Genomic DNA, 22,050 nt, shown 5'->3' with positions numbered 1-22,050 from the left:
ACTCTTCACTCAGTATTGGATCCAAATTACTTGAAGGACTTAAATTCAACTTTTTGTCCCCTTCTACTCAGTGCCTTGAGGCCCTGATTGATTGAAACATTGATGTTTTCTTTCAGGTTTCAGTGTTGTAAGGGAGTTTAACACTTTTTCAAACTCTCTTGGTTTTTTTTCTCTCTCCTCACATTAATCTTTATGACTAGCTTGTCTATTTCTTAATGAACATTATTGAAAAGAATCTGCAGTGAATTTAACTGCATGATGAATCCTTCTTTTTAGGACATAAAGACCTTGAAATATCCTGGGAGTTTTTGCTGCAATTCCATTAGCCAACAATGACACATATCACGTGTACAAGCTCTTCCTTCTTTTTACTGTGTTATCTCCTCATGCTTATCAAACTGTTTACTGGGACTTGTATTCTCTCTCCCATCTTTAGGATGGAGAAAAATTGAAATTGATGCATAAGAAAACAGTGTCCCAGCAGTCATTCCTTTAATTGTGTCATCTCTTTAGGGATAAGTTACTCAGGCCTTCCTTGAGAATAATGCCATGTGAAGCTGTTCTGCTGAAATAATATGCTTGCATCTGCAGGTTTTCCAACAGCAGAAAACACAGGAGGATGTGTGCCAGCTAAGCATTGGGATCATGCAGGTAACTTGAGCACTTTGAAGTATGAAATTGTCAAAACAAATGACCATCAAAAATGTGTGCGTTGTACCTTATCCACCTCCCAAAAGGTATCTTAAGTTGATGACTGTGTTATTCCTCTGGTACACTCAGGCATGCTGAGAAATGTTTGACTTTAAAAGTAGGTAGAGCTTACTAGCTAAATCTGGTGATGGCAAATCCTCTGAGGGTAAGTGACATATTCAAGTATTTTACTGAATGTGATTGTTCAAGATTTTACTGACAATTGACACGTGCTGACCTGATGCTATCTAACATCTATATGCTGCAGTGAGAGGAGAGATGCTGATTTTCATCAGCTGAAGATCTGGCTTTTAATTTTTGTATCAGAAAACAGTGTTCTTTGTAACATAATCGGATTTTTTTTAATTGATTTGAAATTAGGTAATAGCATTCTTTCGGTTTCTCAAGCATTTTAATAGTCTCCTCAAATAAGAAATCATGAGCCAAAGCAATAAAAGGATTCTAGTGAGGCTTCTGCAATTTTTAGTTGGGATCCACTGTTCAGACTGAACATGTGAAAACTGTTAACCATGCTAATCAGCAGATCATCACTGCATCATTTTAGACATGCATCATGAAAATGACTTACCAGTATTGAAAATTACTGTGTTTTCCTACAAGTAAACTATGATGCATACAAAATAGAAAATACGCATTCAAAAGTAGTAACTAGAATGTTACTGTATTTATGTAAGGTTTAAGACAAAAAAAGGTGATGATGATTATTCTGCTTTTATTGACTGTAGTAAAAGTGAATTTAAGAACTTTTTTTAGTTCTGGCAAAAAATTTAGATCGTGCTTTATTATTTCCTAGGGCTTTATAGACTGTTTGGAACAACTGAGCACCAAACCTGATGGTGACATAGATACATCACAGTAAGTAAAAAGAAACAGGATTTGTGTGTAGTATTCTGAAATTGTGGATGCAAGTCTTTAATTTCAGTGGGGTGTGGTTTTATCCTTTCTGTATTTCATATTTCTTGTGAATGCTTTTGCCTCTGAGTAGTGATGCTTTGGAATAAGAGCAGGTACTTTTTATGTCAAAAAAAGTTGTGTGGCATCATGTAATAAAGATTGTACAAGATAATCAGTATTACAGTACTTATACCATTTTATTCAGTGACAGAAGCTGTTGAAGCAGATGTGTTGGTTTTGACATGACTTTACATGGAACCAGTTGCACTTGTCACTAAGTAACGTCCAGTCATGGTGAAACATCCCCTGCCTATCTTTTCTTCCCTTGTTTTTTTTTACTGATTCTATTGGTATTTCTGCTAAATTCATGAAAGTTGTTTGTTCAATAAATGCTTATGAGCCACTTACTTTAGAGATCAAAACAAGTCAGAGTAGCCTGAGCTTCCAGGAGTTACAAACATTTGTTTGTGAAAAGCCAGAGACTTGGCAAATAGAGCAATATGCATTAGAAAGGGCAAATTAACTATGGTTTTAATGCAATTTCTTTTTCTTCCTACTCAGATGACCATTGGCTGGATAGGTGTAAAAACAGAATCTGTGGCAAAACAGAGAAATTATAGAAAAGAAAAATGCTTTAGGAAGGAATGGAAAGGTCTGTAGCTAGAATGGTACTATCAGACCACCAAGCTCCTCCTGCAGGCTTTGTGGGCATCTTGGAAAAATTGAACATGGGCTGCTTTGTTATCTATTGTAAGAGGGGTTTGAAACAAGATTCCATTTCATTCCTGTTCATTTGAATCCACCATGTATCAAATAATCAAAAGCACTATACTGCTTACTTTTTGACCAAAATTCCTAGTCTTTCAGTTGATGTTTCATCTCCGGATTTGTTTGGAAGCATTCATGAAGAGTCAAGTCTTTCTTCAGTAAGTTTGGCTTTTATTTCTAAAAGCTGGTGTGAAAGTATTTCTCAGAGATACAGGGATGTAGCTCTTTTTTATTGTTATGCTCTTATAAATATTGTTTATTTCATTTTCCTTTTTTATAGAGAACAATTTTGTATTCTGTAGGCATTTCCTAGACACATCAGCATAAGAAAATACAAGGCTATAAGGTTCTTATTGAAAACACTGGTTTTTATGGTATCTTAGTGTACTATGTTAAGGTAACTCATGAAAATGATATTTGAAAGTGAGTCCTCAGAAACTAAAATGGTGTCACAGAAACCAGTGAAAATTGCACTGGCGTTAAGTCAGCTGAGGATTTGACTTTTGATTTATGAGCTTGTTTTAGATTAGAATCAGTCTGATTACTAGTTACTTTTTAGAACCCGTGAAGATACAGATATTCAGTAATACAGTTTTCCCCAGAAAATTTATTGAGAGTAAGTGTTGGTTATTTGTTTGACTTGTTTGATTTTGGGGTTTTAGGAAGTTGGAAAAAGATTTTTAATATTCTTGACACTTTGGTGAATGCACTTTCTTCCAGTTAAGCAGCTGATGAAAAAATGTAGGTTTCACCTGCAAGAAACCTATGAGAACCTCTTCTGAAATTAATATTCCTTAGTACAGGTTTTAAATGTTGTCAGAAGCCCAACTGTGCCTAATTTACAAGAGCAATAAGAATTTCTGCTACAATAAAGAATCACAGATTGCCAAATTTGGGCAAGTTTCTGAATTGTAGACTATAATAATACAATAATTTTATAATATAATATAATAATTGTAGACTATAATAATTAGTTCTTTATATCATTTTATTCTTGCAACACATAAGATTTGATATTAATTGTTAACTTGTGGCTGTGGCTTCTTCCCATATGTCATAGGTACAAACACTTAAAAAAAAAAAGAAATTATCATTTTAGACAATGTCTGGCTTTCATGGTTCCATGGTATCATTTTCTTATGTAAATCACAAGACATTTTGTCTTCTCTTTCTTGAATGAGAACAGAGAAAGTGAAGGATTGGAGTAAGATTGGTCACTGCATTTTTTAAATTCTCATTTTTCGAATAGTCTGCATACTGACTGGTTATAACTTAGAGTAGAAGGCAACTCTCAGTCCTAGTCATCATATTAGTGAAATACAAAACTGTCAGGAGTTCTGGGTCTGAAAACCAATACCATTTTTAATCAGATCAGTGCTGTTATGGTGACTTCATTGTCAGATAATTTTGTTTTCAAAATATTTTCTCGGTTGATTTTTAACTTTTATCTGAGGTAGAAAAATAGTTTGCAATCAAAAGGAGAGAGGAAGAGGGAAGACCCAACCTATTTAAATTGTTCTGTCTTGTTTGGTTCTTTGCTTGGAAACTGTATCTTGTTATATCAAGATCAGGGAAAGACAGTTGTGATATCTCAACTCCAGAATGTATCTGCCTCCCTTGTAGTTAAAGAAATCATTGAAGAACAGACTTAAGTTATAACCACCTAGAATTTCTTCCAATTGCTGAAATTATATAACGTACTTCAGAGCCTTCTAGTATTTTAGAGTCGTTGAGTGCATTTGTTCAGTACCTGCTTCTCTTGTTTTAGCCAGCTTCATGTGAAAGTGAAGATGAAGATTTTATGATGGTCATAATTCTTAGTGTATTTCTTGAAACAAAGTAAAATCCAGAAACAGCTTCCTGGAAAGCTGTCCAAACCTAATTTTTGTAAAGAAGTCTTAACCACAATTCTGTATTAGTCACAACTGTTCCAATGAATGGTCCGGATCCTATAAGAAGAAGCATGTTCAGTCATCATACCTGATACTCATTCAGTTCTCAGTAGTTTATTGACAAAAGTATTTTCATACCCCACTTTATTTATGAGGATGTTTATTATGCACAGAGAGTCAGTAAAGTACTTTGTATACATTTACAGTGTTGGTTATGCTGATACTTCTTTTTTTAACTGGTATACTCTTTCTTCTCTTAAATTTTTAGGAGCAGAGACTTTTAATTGCGCTTAGTAACTGCCGTTACCTGGAACGTCATACCTTCCTAAATATAGCTGAACACTTTGAGAAACATGGCTTCCAAGGTGTTGATAAAATAACTCAAGTAAGTGAGAGCACTGGAATGAAGTAGCATTGCTTGAAGATTTTTATTTGGTTTACTTTCTGTGGAAAGTAGGTGCAAGTGTCCAGACATCCAAAATGACTCTTGGGTGAGCCTTCCATAAATGTGTGGGGCTCCAAGCATCAGTTGGACACAACAACAACAAGGATATGGTTCTGTGTGTTCTTACAGGGCTTAAGTAGCTGGTGTAGAAAATGTGAGCTCTTGTTCAGGACTTGTGTGTTCAATGGCAGAGCTTATCTGATTTCTTAGTAAAGCTGTTTAATGTCACTGTGTTCTCTCAATGCAGAGAGTAAAAGATTGTTATCTCAGGAATATACTTGATAAATTATTTCTTCTGGAAATCTGCATTACTGATAGCTCTTGTTCATAAACTAGTTCACGGGTTTTTTGTTGTGTTTTAGGGGGGGTTTTTGTTGTTTTTTCTTTTTCAAAGAATGAAAATGTCAAAGTGGGTGGCAGTAGCTGTCTCATTTTCCTGCCTTTTTGTAAAGATTAATCACTTCTTATGAGAAATGTTGTGACTTAATCCTTAGGACCATAAAGCTAGTTTATTTACAGAAATATTTGTTGATTGGAAGTAAAATGTTATCTTTTCCAGTACAGAGTACAGTATTTCACTCAAATTGATTGTTCAACTATGTAGTACATACTTAGTCCCATTATGCCTGAATGTTGCTTGAATTTCTACAGCCTAAATAGTTTTGAATAGCATTTGAAAGGGATTGCTGTGATTTGTATGGTTAGCACAATGTAGAAAATTACTCTGGATAGTGCCATTTTTTGCTACCAAGTTGAGCTCGGTACAGTTAGTGTTGTGTATATAAGCAGCTAAGACATCTGTTATGTATGTGTTCAACACCCTGCCTTGCACAGCCACATCAAAGTAGTGCCACTAAAAGTTTGGTATGTTTAGAAATTACCAAATTCAGGTGTTGAAATGGCAGATTAATTTCCAGTCTCTGTTAACCCTTTGAAAGCTCTGACTGGTGCAATACTGCATGTGTGGGACACATCAGTTGGTAATGCCAGCTGGGAGGGTTTGGATTAATTAGATAGTCATCACAAAAGGGCAATTTTTGAGCCCTTTATTTTTAATGACAATGGAAGCTCACAGATGTTTAGAGGGGTGGGTTGATAGTTTCAGTTTCTTGTTCTGTCACCTAAACTTCTGAAAGTTTTTAATTTATTTAAATATTAGATTAAAAAATTGTAATAAAGAATTGGCAAACTTTTTTAAAGACTAGTTTTTATCTGAGAAGACTGAAATTAAATTATACTTTTAAATTCTGTCAGCTTTATAAATTTAATTTTAAAGTGAATTTTGTACTGTGTTTTAGGAAAAAACTATCTATTCTTACATTGGGTTGGTCTTTTTAAAGTTGCCTTTGTTAGTAGGGAAGTGATTATTATCTAATATTCTGAAGTACAGAAATTATAAAATGGTAGCCAAAAACATTTCCTTACATTCTATATGGTTATTTCAATTTTTTTTCTTAGTGTTCCAAATACAAAATTACATAAAGCAGCCAAACATTACACTGTGCTTTTAGCACATGCTACCTTGGCACATACTCATGACTCTTGTACTTCTCTGTGGAGATTCTTTAATTCAACTTTTTATCATCAGTTTATTCAATTAGGAAGTGGAAAAAAAGATATATTCCATAAAATTCATCCAAGCTTATTGATTAAGCTTCTGAATAAAATTGTTTCCACAGTTCTGGATAATTAGATAAGGTAGAAGGGTAGAGGCTCAAAATGACTTTAATGCAAGAATTGAAAACTGTAATCACAGGAATGTTCATAGCAGAAAGACAAACAATGTGAGAATCGTGTAATTTTTGTGAGCATTAAACCCACTTAAGGATCAGGAAAATGGGTGTAGATGGTTGATGTTAAGGACTTCTGCTGCTTCTCTCCCCCAGTCCTGGGCTCAAAATACTTTCAGATTAATTGTTCATTCTTTCTTGCAATCTTTCCACCAGCTGAAAAAACAGGTTACCACTATCTTAATTGTGTATTGAACCTGAAACAGGTTGAGGATAACTTGTATTAAACAAAAAAACCTGTACTGAATGTGCAGATGATCTTTTGTAGTGAATGGCTGCAGAAGTGGACGGTGGAATTCCTTAATTCTAAAACACTTTGCTAAGGAACATCGAAGCAGTTGTTTTACAGATTCTTTGAATGGGTGCATATTTCCAGGGACTTGGCACTCAAACTTATTTTTCCCCCCTAGTTCAAAGCTAAATAGGAATGGTCTAAGGGTTGTTACTCTCCCTAATCATAAGAAATTTAAGTGACAAATGTCTTGAAACCTGTGTAAGAGGAAAAAAGAGCAAGATTTCTGTACCTTTTAAAATGTGTTCTTCTTTTAAAATGGCAGTCAGGTAGAAGGAGAAGAGGAAGAAAATAGCCTTGATCTTCTCATGCCTTATAGAAAGCTTGCCTTTGAGATAGAGATCCTCTTGTGTACAAATCAAAGAAGGTTCATCACCTAGAAAAGCAGGAAAGTTGTGGTGTGTCTTGTTTCTGAGCACCTACTTCACCATCCCAACTTTCCTAACATCAACTTTCATCAGTAACAACTGTTTTCCCTTACCCTTGTGATCTCATTCCTGAAGACTTCTCTGCCTCTGTTCCTGACTCAAATATTGCAGTTCCTTTTTCTCTTCATTTAATAATGTAGGCATGCCAGAATAGAACACAATTTAGAGACATGCCTGTAGTAATAAGTTTCAACCCTTATTTTGCAGTTTGCAGTATTAAATCCCTAGAAAGGAATGGTAAGGAGTCTTTTCTTCTTCTGAATTCCCAGTCTGATCTAGAGACTTGCTTTTAAAGCAGACCTCACTTTTAAACCCCTTTACTTCTGGAAATTATTGTTCATATATATGCGTGCGTGTGCGTGTGTGCCTTTTCCCCTAATTGCTGAGGAAAATGAACACTAGTTTAAAAGCTTTATTTTTGTATTGCTTCAGCTCTTATTTATATAGGTAAATACATTTCAGCAGAAGTCACATGATATTTATATCTTAATTTTAATTTCATTTTATTTGCATATAGCATCCATTACTGTATTTAGGTACTGATGTTCTACATTGCGTTACAGAATTTTTTTGTAGAAGCTGTGTTTAATAAAAAGCCTTGTATAAAATTTAAAGTTGTTCAGATACAATTAACAAACTATCCATATCCCCTCAGCTTTCAGAGTGGCTGAGTTCTGTGAATTACAAAAAAATGCATGGAGAGCTGTCAAAGAGAAGAATTCTGTAGATGTTAATGTGATGCAGCTTATGGTTCTATTGTATAGAGATTTGTTGAAGTAGAGAGGGGAAGTCCATATGTTCAGTTTCAGAAGACAGAGACTCCTAATAAATCATGTATTTTTTAAACACATTGAGAAATTGTAAAATTAAAATTTATAGATCTGAAGTATTACATAAAAATCTTAATGTTTAATGACAGAAATTTTTATTTTTAAATATTTTAAAGCATTCACAAAATTCAGTTGTTTACTTTGCAAGATAAGGACCTCCTGACATGCAGGAAAAAAAATCATGCCAGTAGATATCTGCCTGCTTAGGCATTCCTTGTGTTTTTCACGAAAATGTCTATTGCTGAATACAATCAGGAAAAAAATTATACTGGGTAGGATGGACAGATAATATGGAAGTTGTTAAGTTTTTATGTACATAATTATGAATTGAAATGTGTCAATAATTGCTGCCTTTTGCTGAAATTAAAGAAGACATGAGGAAATTTTTTGGGCATGTGATTAAATTCTTTTAGTTAATGACTGTTTACCATGTTCTTTCTCTTTCCTTTTTTTCATTTAATCTTTTAGGTTAGTATGGAATCCTTGAAAGAGCTGGATCAAAGACTATTTGAAATGTACATTGAATTCAAGGCAGATCCAATAGTTGGGTCATTAGAACCTGGCATTTATGCAGGATATTTTGACTGGAAAGATTGTCTCATTCCAACAGGTAAATACCTGCTTATTAAACTCAAATGATTTTAACAGTGATTGATAGGAGCTAAAATATACTGTACAATTAAAAACTTTTTTCTAGTCAGTGTTTTTAACTTTTGGCATGTTCTCATTATGAGTTCTTTCTCACAGACTTTACTTAATTCCTAAATCATTTTTCAAATACCCCCAAATGATTAAAGCTGCTTTCATTATTGATAATCTCTTTAATACTTGTTTTTTGTGATTATTTTGCTTCATTGCTTATATATAATAGAAAGAATTATAAAAGCCATCTTTGCTATTTTCTAATGAAATTCATTGAGGTAGTTTGGGATATTTTCTAATAGAATCTGGCTACTTTGATAATAGATGTAATTACAGTTCTGAAAAGGTAAAATTATGAGAAAATGCACATTATAACAGTAGTTCAGCAAACTGCCATTGAAGGGCAGGTATAAGGTGTTTAAAATGACTGAGATGTTAGTCATTATTCAGATTCTTTAAGATCCTCTATTTTGAGGAAGCATAATATAAATAAGTCTGCCTTTTTTGCACACTTAGGTCCTGTGAACATGTAATTTGTCCTATGTAAAACCGATACATTTAAATCCCCTATCGCATATATGCCTGGTTAATACCAAGTAGAAATTAGTTGCAGTGACATAGTACATGGCATTTTGAAGGTGATCTTGTCTTAATCAATTTGTACATTCTTGTTTTGATTTTTTCATAGAGTTGTCTATGGCAGACTTAGTAAAAATTCTGTTGTATTTAAAAATTGGATATGGAGGTAATTACAAGAAGCACACTGGCAATCTGTGAAGCAAGAGCTGCAGGTGCTTGTTTGCTTAAAACCACAAGGATCTTAGAGTTTATTGCTTTAGAGAAAAGTGTCTCTTCCATCTCTTGTTAGTACTTTTGTGCTCAGAATATACTCTGTGATACAATGTACTGTGGAAATAACTTAGATACTCATCTTGCACATTCAAAAATGTGTCTGAATAATTCATAACTTATCATCATATTTGAAGTATGTTTTCACTTGGCACGTTTGGATTCCCACCAGCTAACCAAGACAAAGAAGTTGTGTCAGCTTTTTATATTCTCATTTCTTGATCTAGTGCATTGGCATGTATTTACTAGGCTCACATTGCCTTTAGGATTATTTTGTAGTCTTTTTTTTGTTTAAAGGGAATATTGAATTTCTGGTAGAGGTGGGCCTTAGCCTTCTTGTTGTCCTGTTTATTGTTGGTTTACATACTTTCTCTGGAACTTCCCAGCAAAAATTGATGACAGTGAATGTTAGAGACACCCTTTTAGGATTACATATGATAGTGTTGGCCAATTCAAAACAGTAGAAAAGTTGTTTGGGGATTTTTTGTTAATCCCCAAGCTAGACATGTTAAAAAGGAACATATAGACACTTCTGTGCTTCTCCACCTTGATGAACTACCTTTCTGATTAATTAACCTCTGTCAAATGTACTCTGTTGACTATTGGTATGAAAGTATCATGATTAACCAGCAGCTAAGCACCACACAGTTGCTCTCTCATTCCCCTCCTGCCCTGGTGGAGTGAGGGAAAAAATCAGAACGGTAAAAGTAAAAAAAAGTGTGTTGCGGTAAGGACAGTTTAGTAATTGAAATAAAATAATAATAATAACAAATTTTAATGAAAAGGAAAATAACAAATAAACCACCAGGAAGAAGAAAGACAACTGATGCAAATGAAAAATAGTCACTCCCACCAACTGACCGATGCCCAGTCTGCCCCCAGCCAGCTTTCCCCCTAGTGTATATACTGAGCATGACATCATATGGCATGGGATATCCTTTAGCCAGTCAGGAAAAGCTGCCCAGGTTCTCGTGGACCCCCATCCACTCGTTGGCAGGCCAGCATGAGAAACTGAAAAGTCCTTGACTTAGTGTAAGCATTGCTCAGCAGCACCTGATTCATGGTTATGTTATCAACATTATTCTCATACTAAATACAGTACTATACAAGCTACTAGAAAGAAGATTGACTCTATCCCAGCCAAAACCTGGACAAAGAGTAACTTTGAGTACCTTCAGTTTGTTTGATTATAGCAATGGTTCGTTGACCCTGGAAATATTTGGTGCTCTGAGGATAAAGTTAGTAAGTGAGTAATAAGTGACCTCTTCATGCAGGTAGAGGAACTTCATTATTGAAAAGGACTGGAAGAAAAAAGCCTCTTTGTGAGGCATATGAGAATCAGACTTTTTCCAGTATTCAACTTAAAAAAGAAAAAAGATCACCCAACAGCCATATAATTGATTTTTTCAATAAACTGATAGTCACAAACAACTTTAAATTGTACAGTAAGATTTTAATTGAGAAAATATACTTGTACATAATCTAAACAATGCAGTTAATGCTGCAGTAGACATGCTATCTTTTTTTATTTTCCTCTTAGAAAAACCCAAAACAAACAAAGCTCTATGTTACACTTAATCTCCAAGAGCATGAAAAATACCTACTTTATTGAACTGAAATAGCATACATATGACTGGGAGTGGGTCTAACTTGAGCCAAACACATCGTTCACTCAAGGATTTGTTAAAGAGTGTCATATTGATTTCTTAAGAAAAAATCGTATATTAGAAACTATTACCTGTTTTCAGTAATCTTTACAACTGCAAAATTTAAATATTTGATTTGTTTAATTTGCCTGGTTTGGATCTTGAATTTCATAGCCTTACTTTTTAAAAATAGAATTAAAAAAAAAGAATGGCAAGGCAAACTCTTTAGACCTCAGTTGTGTTCCTGAGTAGTGCTATCTGTGATGTGTAGTGTTGCACCCTTACTGGATGATTGCTGGGACATTAGAGTTTGGAGTGAAGATTTTTTTTATGTGTTGTTTCTGCATTAGCTTTCAAATAGTACTAATGATAGTAAAAAGAGAAATTTTGACAAGATCAGGTTTTTTTTTGAAGGGAAAGGAGAGGTCAAAACACCAATTCGCACATATTTAAAAGGTAAGGTAAAGACAAATAACTTCCCTGATTCAGTCGGAAACTTTCAAGCACCCATCTGGCCACTGAAAGTCTCACCAGAATGGGAGCCATGATGTATCATGATGCCATGATACATCTTTTGCAAAGGACATTTTTGAAAATGTGCATGTGAAAACACTCATGATTTGGTTAGGAACAAGATTAAGAATTTTCTGGTGATGAATTTGCTGTCCAGTCCAGAGCTTCAAGACTATGGCTGTTTCTGAACAGCTGTCTGCAGAGGACACTTGATCTGGGCTATTGGAAGTAATGCTTTTGGGTAGATGGAATAATTCAGGGGAGGATGCTAATGCTGAGATAGGAAATAGTGTAACTGCAAGAGAGGGAGAGACTGGAACAAAAAGCTTGTCATGAAGACTGGTATCAAGTAAGGAATGGAGGTGGAGCAAGATAGGAAACTGGGACTGGATGAGCAAGTTAAAAACGTAAATTAGGGTAGGATTTAGAAATGAAATTAATTAATCCATTTTTATTTAGATAAATTAATGGATTGCACGGGACTGTTCAAACAAGAGACAGGCTTGAAGTGCAAATAAAAGGACAGAGAAATCTGATATTCACTAGACAAGTGAGCTTACCAGAGGCTGCTGTGTAATTGAAGAAATCCCCTCAATCTTGCACTTTCATCCTTTAGGGATAACAGCCTATTTGTATTACTGATTACTTTCTTTGCACAGCTTACAGAAGTTATGTATGAATTATTGTATACTTGGAGTATCACTACAGGCAATGCTATATATAGGCAATACCACTAAGTAGCAATAGCCTAAATGTTTTGCCTTGACAGCGCTGTCAACATTTTCTTTTTGAGAATCAAGGCTTCAAAAGTCAAGGTCTATATCATCAGCAAAATTAATCAAATCCACATAAATTTCTGGTACAGAAATTACATCTATTTATTGCCAATATTGTTGTTTAGCCATGTAGACCAATGCAGTAAGGGAATTCTCTGTTTTCCAATTTGGTTTTTTGTTTGTTTTCTTTTCCATATCAGTAAAAATTATCTACAAAGAAGAACTACACAAATGCAATAATTTATAATTCCATCTTTAAATAATATTTTTTCCCACATGAGTGCACTTGTCTTGCTACATAAAATGACAGCTGATTTGGAAATACAACTGGTTTTTATATTAAGTGGAACTGATACAGGCAAAAATCTATCCTGAGCTGTTACAGCATTTGAGAAGTGAATAAAGCATAATCTGGGTGGGGAAAAATGGTGCAGGTAGGTTTCTGTCCTCAGAGTTTGCTATGTCATGTAAATAACTCAAGCGTTTTTGTCTTTATCTTTAAAATGCCTTCTTTGAATCCTGTCAGTTTGAACATTCATGGTTAATTTGACTAGCTAAAGTCTTGTAAGGTATAGAACATTCAGAAAAATCTTATCCCAAAACCTTGACACTATTTATCATTGGCAGCTCTGCAGGGATCTGTCTGTAAGTACTGAGGACAACACTTCCTTGCATCATAAAATTCATAGGAAAATACAAGAATGAGAAGAACATTAAATGAACAGTTCTGAAGAAGAATTTAGAAAAAATTAAGAGGCCTGTCTTTTGAGGAAGCTTTGAAAAATATATACTATTCAAGTGTGGTACCATGTTTCTGTCAGTGTGGAAGAAGCTTATGCCTTGCTCATTTAGGCAATTGTCCTATAATTATCAGATATTTCCTTATACATATGCTTTTTGTTACAGTTTTAAGTATAAAGAAAGGATCAATTGTTTGCATGGGGCAAATTTTCATTTAGCCTATGTGCTAAAATTTTTACTGTTTAGTTTTTCAACATGCATGCTCTTTTCAGTATGAAAGATCTGAATGTCAGAGCTTGTGCACAAAGTAATTTTATATTTGGCTCTTTATTTTGATCTAAGGTGTGACTGCTGGTGTTAGAAGGCAGTTTTATTAGCTTAATTAGATTTATTGTTAATAAATAACTCATTTAAGTTTTCATTTTAGTTTCAATGTAGACTTCTGAGTCTTTACAACAGATTTCAATTTTAACATGCAGCAACAGTGAAATCTAGTTTAGTTCTTTTCTCTTGTTTGAAACATTGTTCTAATTTATTCTACATTATTAACATAATTAAAAGAGATGAAAGGAACAATAGGAAACATAGTGTTAATCAGTTGCCAAGTATGTTTTTAGATTGTTTTTTGTGTATACTGGTCAATCTGATAGTTTAACATACAAGGGGGTTTTTTGTTCCTGTTCATACTTCTCTTTTTTGATAGTAAATTGTGTTTGTTGGGGTTTTTTTATTTCTAGCTTAAAAAGCATAAGTTATGTCTTATTCATGTGACAAAATTAGGCAGCTTTTTGTTTATATTTTTACATAATTTTTTTATATTAAAAATTGATCTTTTTTTACTTGCAAAGCTGTAGACTTTTGGAGAAGGAATGAGGTGGTTGCTCTGAATTTGGATAGAAGAAATTTCTGTGTATTGTTTGTGCAATACAAGCAAAGGTAGTTGTGGTATGTGGGCATTCAGTCTTTTTGATTATTAATGTGAGCTTTTGCATGCAAATCTCAAATTACTTTTCATAATATGGCAAGTTTGATTGTATTTAAGTTGTTTACATATGCAACCACTATATTAATTTATGAAAGACTGTAGTATGTGAGGATTTGTTTACCACACAAAAGGTTGATGTTCATTTATTTTTCTGAGGAATTCAGATACGGTAATATCTCTTCATAACTTATTTTGAAATGCTGGCTGCTGTGCAGTCTAGCCAGCATTCACTCGGAGTTCACAAGCATAGTTTTTCAGCTGCTGTTCTAGCAATCTCGTTTAAATATGTATCTTCTGTGTTTCGCTTGTGTTGTCAGATGTTGGGGAGGGGGGTTGTAGTGTATAAAATTTCACAGAGCTTTGAAAGTTTTAGGTGATTTTGCACTTTCAACTGAAAGTTGATTGTGGTTTTTAGATATTCATTCTGTACTTGGCATAAATTGAATATAGCAGAGTTAAATCTGAATTTCTTCTTCTTTGGTGTGTTAAGGGATCATTGTTTGAAACATTTCAAATATATCAAATGCCACTATTACAGTAAAAGATTAAGTGCGTCAGATCTGCTAAATCAGATTTGTTATACTTGTCACATCTTTTATCTGTTATTTGTCTAATTTATTAATCTAATAAAAAACTTCTAATGGCAATAGCCTGATGAAAAGGTACTCAACAGTTAAAAATTAAATATCAAAAGGCATATTTAATTTGTAGTTACGCAGTGACATACTTGTCAACCCTAACTTTTCTTCTTTTGTTTAATTTGGGGCACCAGCACCCTGCTTACATGAAAGATGACAAGTGCATTTACATCTTAAAAACATTTGGATATAGTACAAATCATTTTCTTTTTCTTTCTTCCTTTTTTTTTTTTTTTTGTTAGAAATAAGCAATTACTTTTTGACTGAAATGTGCAAAATAGTTTTGTTTGAAATCTCCGTAACCCTTTAGATTTCTCCTAACCGTTCAAATGGATGGCTTCAGAATTATCTTACTTACATAAAGTAGATGATTTTGAACTCCAATAGTCCTCAAACTGTTGGTGTCCTCTCTTTAGGAATTGTCTGACTTTTTATGCTTTAGTAAGGCCAAATTCTGGTGTTTTGATGCAGGGATATAATATACTATGTACGTGAACAGAAAGAAAACGATGTTTTGCAGGTCTGTTGCATATAATTTTAAGGAAGAAGAGTATTCTGCACTGGCAAATGAAGTTGCTAAAGGTCTTGTCAGTTTGGGGGGTTTTGTTACAAAATACCAGTAGTTTGTTTATGACACAAGGATTCTAACACATAGTAGTCTTTAAATAGTCCAGTTAAAATATGTTATTTTTCATTCAAGCTAACTACTCATGCAACATACATTAGTAAATGGATGTTTCGTGCTTCTGGTAAGGAAATACCAACCAAATAACAATTAAATTTGTATTAGGATGAGTTGAATTCATTCATCCTTAAATGACCGATCAATCAGCAAGTGTAACAATCCATGTGTTGAATGACTACAGTTCTTGCATTTGTTTTACTATACACAATTCTTCACAGAGCAGAATCATGTACTAAAATTGTAAAGCCAGGGGCCCTCATATTGTAGCCTTGCCATTTTTTGTAAAAAAAAATTAATTTGCTGCTTGAAACATAAGCACAAATTTCAATGCATATTTCAAAATACCTTCATTTTTGTTATTCGATTTTAACGTGAAATTTTTCTTCAATTTCAATTTCAGGCATTCGGGTTTCATTCTATTTCTCACTTCTGTCAACATTGTGTTGTCATATTATATTGGTGTCTGAATTGTAAATTTTAAGGATTATTCTAGGTGGTGAAATGGAATGCACGTTGTACCCTCTATGTCCTTGCAGAAGATGAGAACAGGAGAAGGCAATGGCCCTTCAGCTTGCCAATTTCTTGTGCTTCTCCAACTTCTTGCATGCAAGATTTTGTGCTGCTAATTTTGATTCAAGTTTTTGTTGGCTGGTCTCAGAAGCCTCTAGACTCCACATGTACAAGAATGCAGTAGAGTTTATCTGCAACTTAACTGGTTTATACCTTATGCTTCCTCTTGATTTTCACAGATCTGCCTTCACTCACAGTTCTGATTTATGGCATTTTCTGTTATTAAGTCTATCAGTAGTTGTTTACTAGACTGCTGTCCATCACTCTTCCAGCTTCTCTTTGGCTTTATCTGTCAAACTTCCTGATAGGATACCTTGTGGCATTTCTGTCTATATGTCTGTGCTTTGCTAAAAACTATTAAGCTCCATGAATTAAGCTCCAAAAAACATTTTATCTTCGGTATTTTTTCAATAAAAGTTGGAAAATCTGCATTCTTCTCAAACTACAAAATAAAAGTGGTCTGCAAATTTGAAAATTGGCTGTTTAAGCAAGGTGTATTTTAAAAAGGGAAATAACGTGTTTGGGAAAAGTGTTTGTCTCATTTGAAAAGTTTGAAGACCTAAACCAGACTTCATTTATATTGCTTTAGGGATAGGAAGAGCATGAGTGCAACATCTTTGTATCTCTAAAATGAAGTCTTGCTGTGATTCCTTGGTCAGATGGCAGCCTAGTCTTGTAGCTTGAGAATTGTGTCTCCTCACATACCTGTTCTGACTGGTGGTATTACACATCACTCTAATACCTGAATGAGATGATAGTTATTGCCACTTCAGAGGATTTATTTATCAGACATGTCTGACAACTCAGAAGTCTCTTCTGTTGTCTACACAGTTGTAGGAAGTTGTATGATACTTGTCATCAGTTCAGCATTTTCTAGTTTATGCGGTCAGTCTCTGTGAGGATGTGTTAATGTCAACAATCTTTTTTTGTTTTGATTTTTTTACAAGGAGACCTAAACTTTTTTTAGCCCCTGAAGCATACCCTTTGAGAAACACTTAAGATCTTCTAATATCATTTAGTATTTTTATGACTGTCTTTGATAATAGGATCTAATCCCTGCATTGCTCAAAGCGGAAAGCTAATTGGAGATTGGAATCAATGATAATGCATACAGGAGAAAGGGCAAGCATTTTTTCCCACCTCTTCCAGCACCCTTTATTTACAAGCATGAATGAGGGTATATCCACACAGGTTTTGTACTGCCTCAACCCTTTCAATAAAACAAAAGTAGTAATAAATTGTATCATCACCAAAACAATACTCGGTGCTCTAGCTTGTTGGCATAGTGAATGTTCTCATGTTTATTTTGTATTTGATAGGCACAAATGGCACCTTTGTTTCCTGTGAGGTTTACTGATTTCTTTGGGTGCCCCAATGTTACGGAATGATGTAGGGAGCAGTTTTGGAGCACAGGCAGGTTGGATTTTCAGGTTAGATAACTGAACAGAAATGAGTGGATGAACGTGTGTGAGAGGAAGAACTCAACGGGGTTGGTTTACATGGGTTTGAAAGCCAGAACTGAAGACTAGGGAGATGAGGGGAGGTATGAGAAGATCATAGGCCAAAAAGCTTAGAACTCCAAGTCAATAGTCACTATTACTATTATTTGGTTTTATTTGATTACTAGTTGGGTTATAAGCCAAAATACATTCAAACCTTGGCTGTGAATGAGGTGTTTGAGTGGGCTGTATTAGACTGCTCCTTCAATTGTTACCCTTAGAAACCAGATTTTTTTATTACCTTGGTAATTCTCAAGGTAGTTTCTGTGGCAATCTTTAACAAACTGAGGTGTAATGAAACTAGTGGAGTGGGGAAGGTAAGTCACATGAAAAGTAGAACTGGCTGTAGTCCCAAACTGTGGTATCAGCTCTGTTCTGGAGTTCCTGGTTAGGCTTTTTAGCTTGGATTTATTCTCTTCCTTCAAAGATTTATTTCCACAGGTGTGCTAATTATAGATGCTTTTCTCTTTCTCTCAGAATATGCAGTTGGGTAGTGTTAGCTGCTAAAAGATCTTGGGACTGCTCTCTTCTTGTACCCAGAACTGTTTCCAAGTCCCTCTGGCAATCTTTACACAGATGGTACTGGGGTCATCGTCACAGTTTCAGAAGGCAGTGTGCATGGTAGCACTGTGAGATCAAGAAGCATCTATTGGTCATGATTAATATTTGGGAAATTTAATTGTGGTGTTGTTACCTATTCATAGGTGAATGTGGCCCTCATTTAAGGTCGATCTCTAGTAGAGGTTGGTTTGCAGCTGTTTGTAGCTAAGTCATAGTCCTCTAGCTCAAATTATTAAGGATTGGAGATTTATGTGTGATATTTAAATGGAAAGTCCCAGGTTAAAACTTTGGTATTGGTCCAAATAAACTAAGCTCTATCAAAATAACCAGACTTTTCTGTGCATGTACCTGCCTGTGTGGTTTCTGTAATTCACAGTGTTGTGCTTAGAGAATGGTTTCATCTTAATAACCTTTAGCATGTAGGTACTCATTAGAAACAATCCATAACCATGAGTGATCTCCCCTGATAAAGGTGCTTAGTGTCTTGTGGTGGAGGTTCTTCAAGGGCCATATAAAGTACAGTATTATACTTCCTCCTGTGCAGATGCAATCATCTTAAAACATCTGGAATTTGCCCCAGACAACTCTGCAGGTTGATAACCTTGATGCCCTTAGTGAACCCACTGGTCAGTTCACATTCTTGGTTATGCTTTGAAGTTTTGCCTAAGGGGTCTATGGTCAAGCATAAAACAATACAGATTTCAAGATGAAAGAGGAGTAGTAAAAGCTATTATTTTCTAAACGCTGAATGTATGCGGTAGTTAAGGATGCTGTCGTTTCAACATTTTAAAAACACTGATGCAAATACAGTCTCCAAAATGAACCTTGCCACTGGACAGACTTGCAGAGGCCTACTAGCACAGTGGGAAAATAGCTGTCTCCTCAGTACTTCATAACACTTTCTGCCCAGGGGTGTGTGCATGTTTTTAAGTTAAAAATTCTAGTGTAACAGAAAGCCTCAGCTTTCTATACAAAACTTCTATACAAAATTCAGCCTGGAGCATATTCTCTCAGTAGCCAAGTTATCAAGCTCTTGAAGTCTTACTTTTTAAGTGGGAAAATATGATCGGCTTCTAACAGTACAGCAGATCCATTGTAATAAAAAACATTTCATTAGCTTAAAATGTCTTTACACAACGAATAGCAATTTAAATTTAATGAAACACTTAAACTTTATTGATGTGTGGATGAAATTAGTGTTGGGCTTGTTCAGCAGTTGAAGTAATTCAAAAATATTAAAAGCCTTTACTTTGAAGTGTGAAAAATCTTAAGCTTTCCAGTTATTGTGGGTCACTCCTGAGTCAAGATAGCTTCCAAATGTTGATTTTGGATTAAATAATTTTAAGAATCTATTGTTCAGGTCATGCAGAAACATTCTTTATTTCAAATCCATGCCATTTTCAAAATGCTGTAGGGATTCAGTAAAGCTTGGAAGTGAAAAAAATTAAATAGTAAAACTGGAAGTCAGTGCAAGTTCTCACCTTCATACTAATAAATAGGATTAATATGGGATCTCACCAAATACTGTATGTGTCTTGCAACAATTTTCTCTCATTTTCTCCTTTTTCATAGCAGACTAGAAGCCAGTAAGGTGGGGTAAGGTTTTTTGTTTTATTTGATTGTTGGGATTTGGTTGGGGGGTTTTGTTTCTGGGGTTTTGTTTTGTTTTCTTTTTCTGCAGTAACATATCTAAAAGCTGCTCTTATCTGGTTCCAACTCACTGGTTATTTAAGCAGACAGGTAAATAAAGCTATACATAAAATTCAACTTAGAGCAATTTTTGCCATAAATTTAAGGTATACTCTGTGAGTAATTATTCCTGATATGCTGATCTACATGCATTTGGCTGCAGTACGTGTTGCATTTTTAAATACGTACATTGGTAGAAGTAAGGACTGGCTGAAAGTCAAAATGGTGACTACCCCTTCAAGGTCATCCCAAGTTGCAAAGTCTGTGGAAAAAGATCCAAACAAACAACAACTAGATTTTACCATAGAAATCAAGTTTGAGAATTTGGTGAAATGAAGCAGAGCACAACCTCCTACTACATCTTCCAAAGAATCCACGGTATCTGTAAATCAGTCCCTTTCTGCAGTCAGCTTTTTCCCATGACTCGATACTTCCATCATGCCTGCTAAATACTGCTCCCTATTAGTGTTTATAAGTTAATACAGTGGCTTTGATTTGGTTGCCAATTTGCTGAATTTAGTTACTAAAGACAAATAAAAATTTCATGCTCTTTCATTATTTCATGTACAATTGGTACACAAAGCAATATGGAAGAAAGTATTTGAAAATACTTAGAACTGGTTCTGTGCTTTCTTTCAGTGTGGTGACTACTTGCGTTTTTTGAGTTAAGAGCATCACAGACCTTTGCAGAATCAGGCTCCAGAAGTATTGGGGTTTTTTTATTATGCGTTGCCTCCTGCTTATTATCCTTGTACATTTGTATAATTCAATAGAAATAGCAACTTCCAAAAAAATCATCATTATTACTTACAAAATGTACTGTAGAAAACATGAAAATTGTGCATCTTAATGCTGCTCATAAGCTTTTTCTCAAAGCACCACTTTGGAAGTTGCTTACTTAAAAAAAAAATCTTTTAAAATGTCCATACTCTACTTTCTCTTGCCAATTTTGCCTTTTCTTTTACTTACCCAAGTATATCTGTCTTAAGTCACTGTAATAAATGCAGGATATGTTTTATGGGTAATTAAAATTTTTTCAGTAACTTGAAGGTTAGAGAGATGCAGAGCAAAACTGGACACTAAAATTACTAGTGTCTGTATTGTTCCAAATACTTTATTTGTGAAATTAGTCTCTTTTGGATCAATTGACTTAGGTTTTCTCATTTTTTATGATAATAATATTTGAATGACAGCCAAAGTAAATTCATAAACATAGTATATCTCTAAGCCCATTCTTCATTTTTGAAATTGCTGTCATTTTGCATTTGACAGGCTATTATTACAGTACCAGTGACTTCAGGAATTATGAGAAGAACACATAGTTTCCTGAGTGAGTCTGTGTTTTGAAAGGTTTTAATAATTTTAGGTTTTATAAAATCATGAAAGGACACCTTCAGGGTGCCTTAAAAATGATGTGTTTGAAAGAAATAAATGAATATTCCTGCAGACTATGCTTGGTTTGTGTTAATGAAAGGAAATACTGCTTGAGATTTTTGGATTCAACTGTTCTTAGTTTTGATAGAGATGTTGATTTTTAGTCTACCTTACAATTAAGGAAGCGATTTGCTTTTCCCATTGAATTGGTCATCCTGAATCTTCATGGGGTGCATACAGCTACACTCTTTTGTCTGTGAAACACCTTTTTAAATTGGCATTCTTGTCATGATGTAAATCTTCCTGTATGGGGACCTCTGGGGGCCGTCTGAAGGGGTTAATCCATGTTGCTGACTTTGATCCACACTGACACCACTGTATGTGTGACTTCACTTCTGTAAAGTGAGAGAGATCTGGGAGTGGCAAGGACCTCCAAGTGTGATGAGTTATCACACTCAGACTTTTGGAAGCCTATATCAAAGGAGTACAATTGGTTTCTTTTTTCTTAAGAGGCTCACTTGTGAAGAATTTGGAAAATAAATGGAAACAGGTTACAGTACTGGAAATTATATGAGTACCAAGCTGCAGAAGAATGTAGGCACTAGTTTTAAAAGATGATGATGCTCTTCATTTGGCTACCACCCACCAGCTGGTCTGTTTCGCAGTTTCTCCATTTTTTTCACTCTGAAAAAAAAAATAGGAAGAGAGCTTTTAAGCAGCAGAGCAGTTTCTTGATCAGCATAATCTAAATTTATTTCATGAAAAAACTGTTGATGCACATGGCTATTTGAAAATACGTCCAATACATAGCAAATATTTATATATACTTAGT

At 34.6% G+C, this 22,050-nt stretch overlaps 1 protein-coding gene across 1 annotated transcript in view; it reads left to right on the top strand.

Annotated features, from left to right (window-relative positions):
- The window catches only part of EXOC2 (exocyst complex component 2), a 128,129-nt gene that overhangs the window by 83,753 nt on the left and 22,326 nt on the right, over positions 1-22,050 (top strand). Inside the window, 5 exon segments of the mRNA XM_032116588.1 lie at positions 592-651; positions 1,505-1,566; positions 2,465-2,531; positions 4,534-4,650; positions 8,519-8,660. Coding sequence (XP_031972479.1) covers positions 592-651; positions 1,505-1,566; positions 2,465-2,531; positions 4,534-4,650; positions 8,519-8,660 — 448 coding nt within the window.

This window comes from Corvus moneduloides, chromosome 1, assembly GCF_009650955.1.
Source record: "Corvus moneduloides isolate bCorMon1 chromosome 1, bCorMon1.pri, whole genome shotgun sequence".
Classification (NCBI taxonomy): domain Eukaryota; kingdom Metazoa; phylum Chordata; class Aves; order Passeriformes; family Corvidae; genus Corvus; species Corvus moneduloides.
This window is presented reverse-complemented; position numbering and strand designations above follow the sequence as displayed.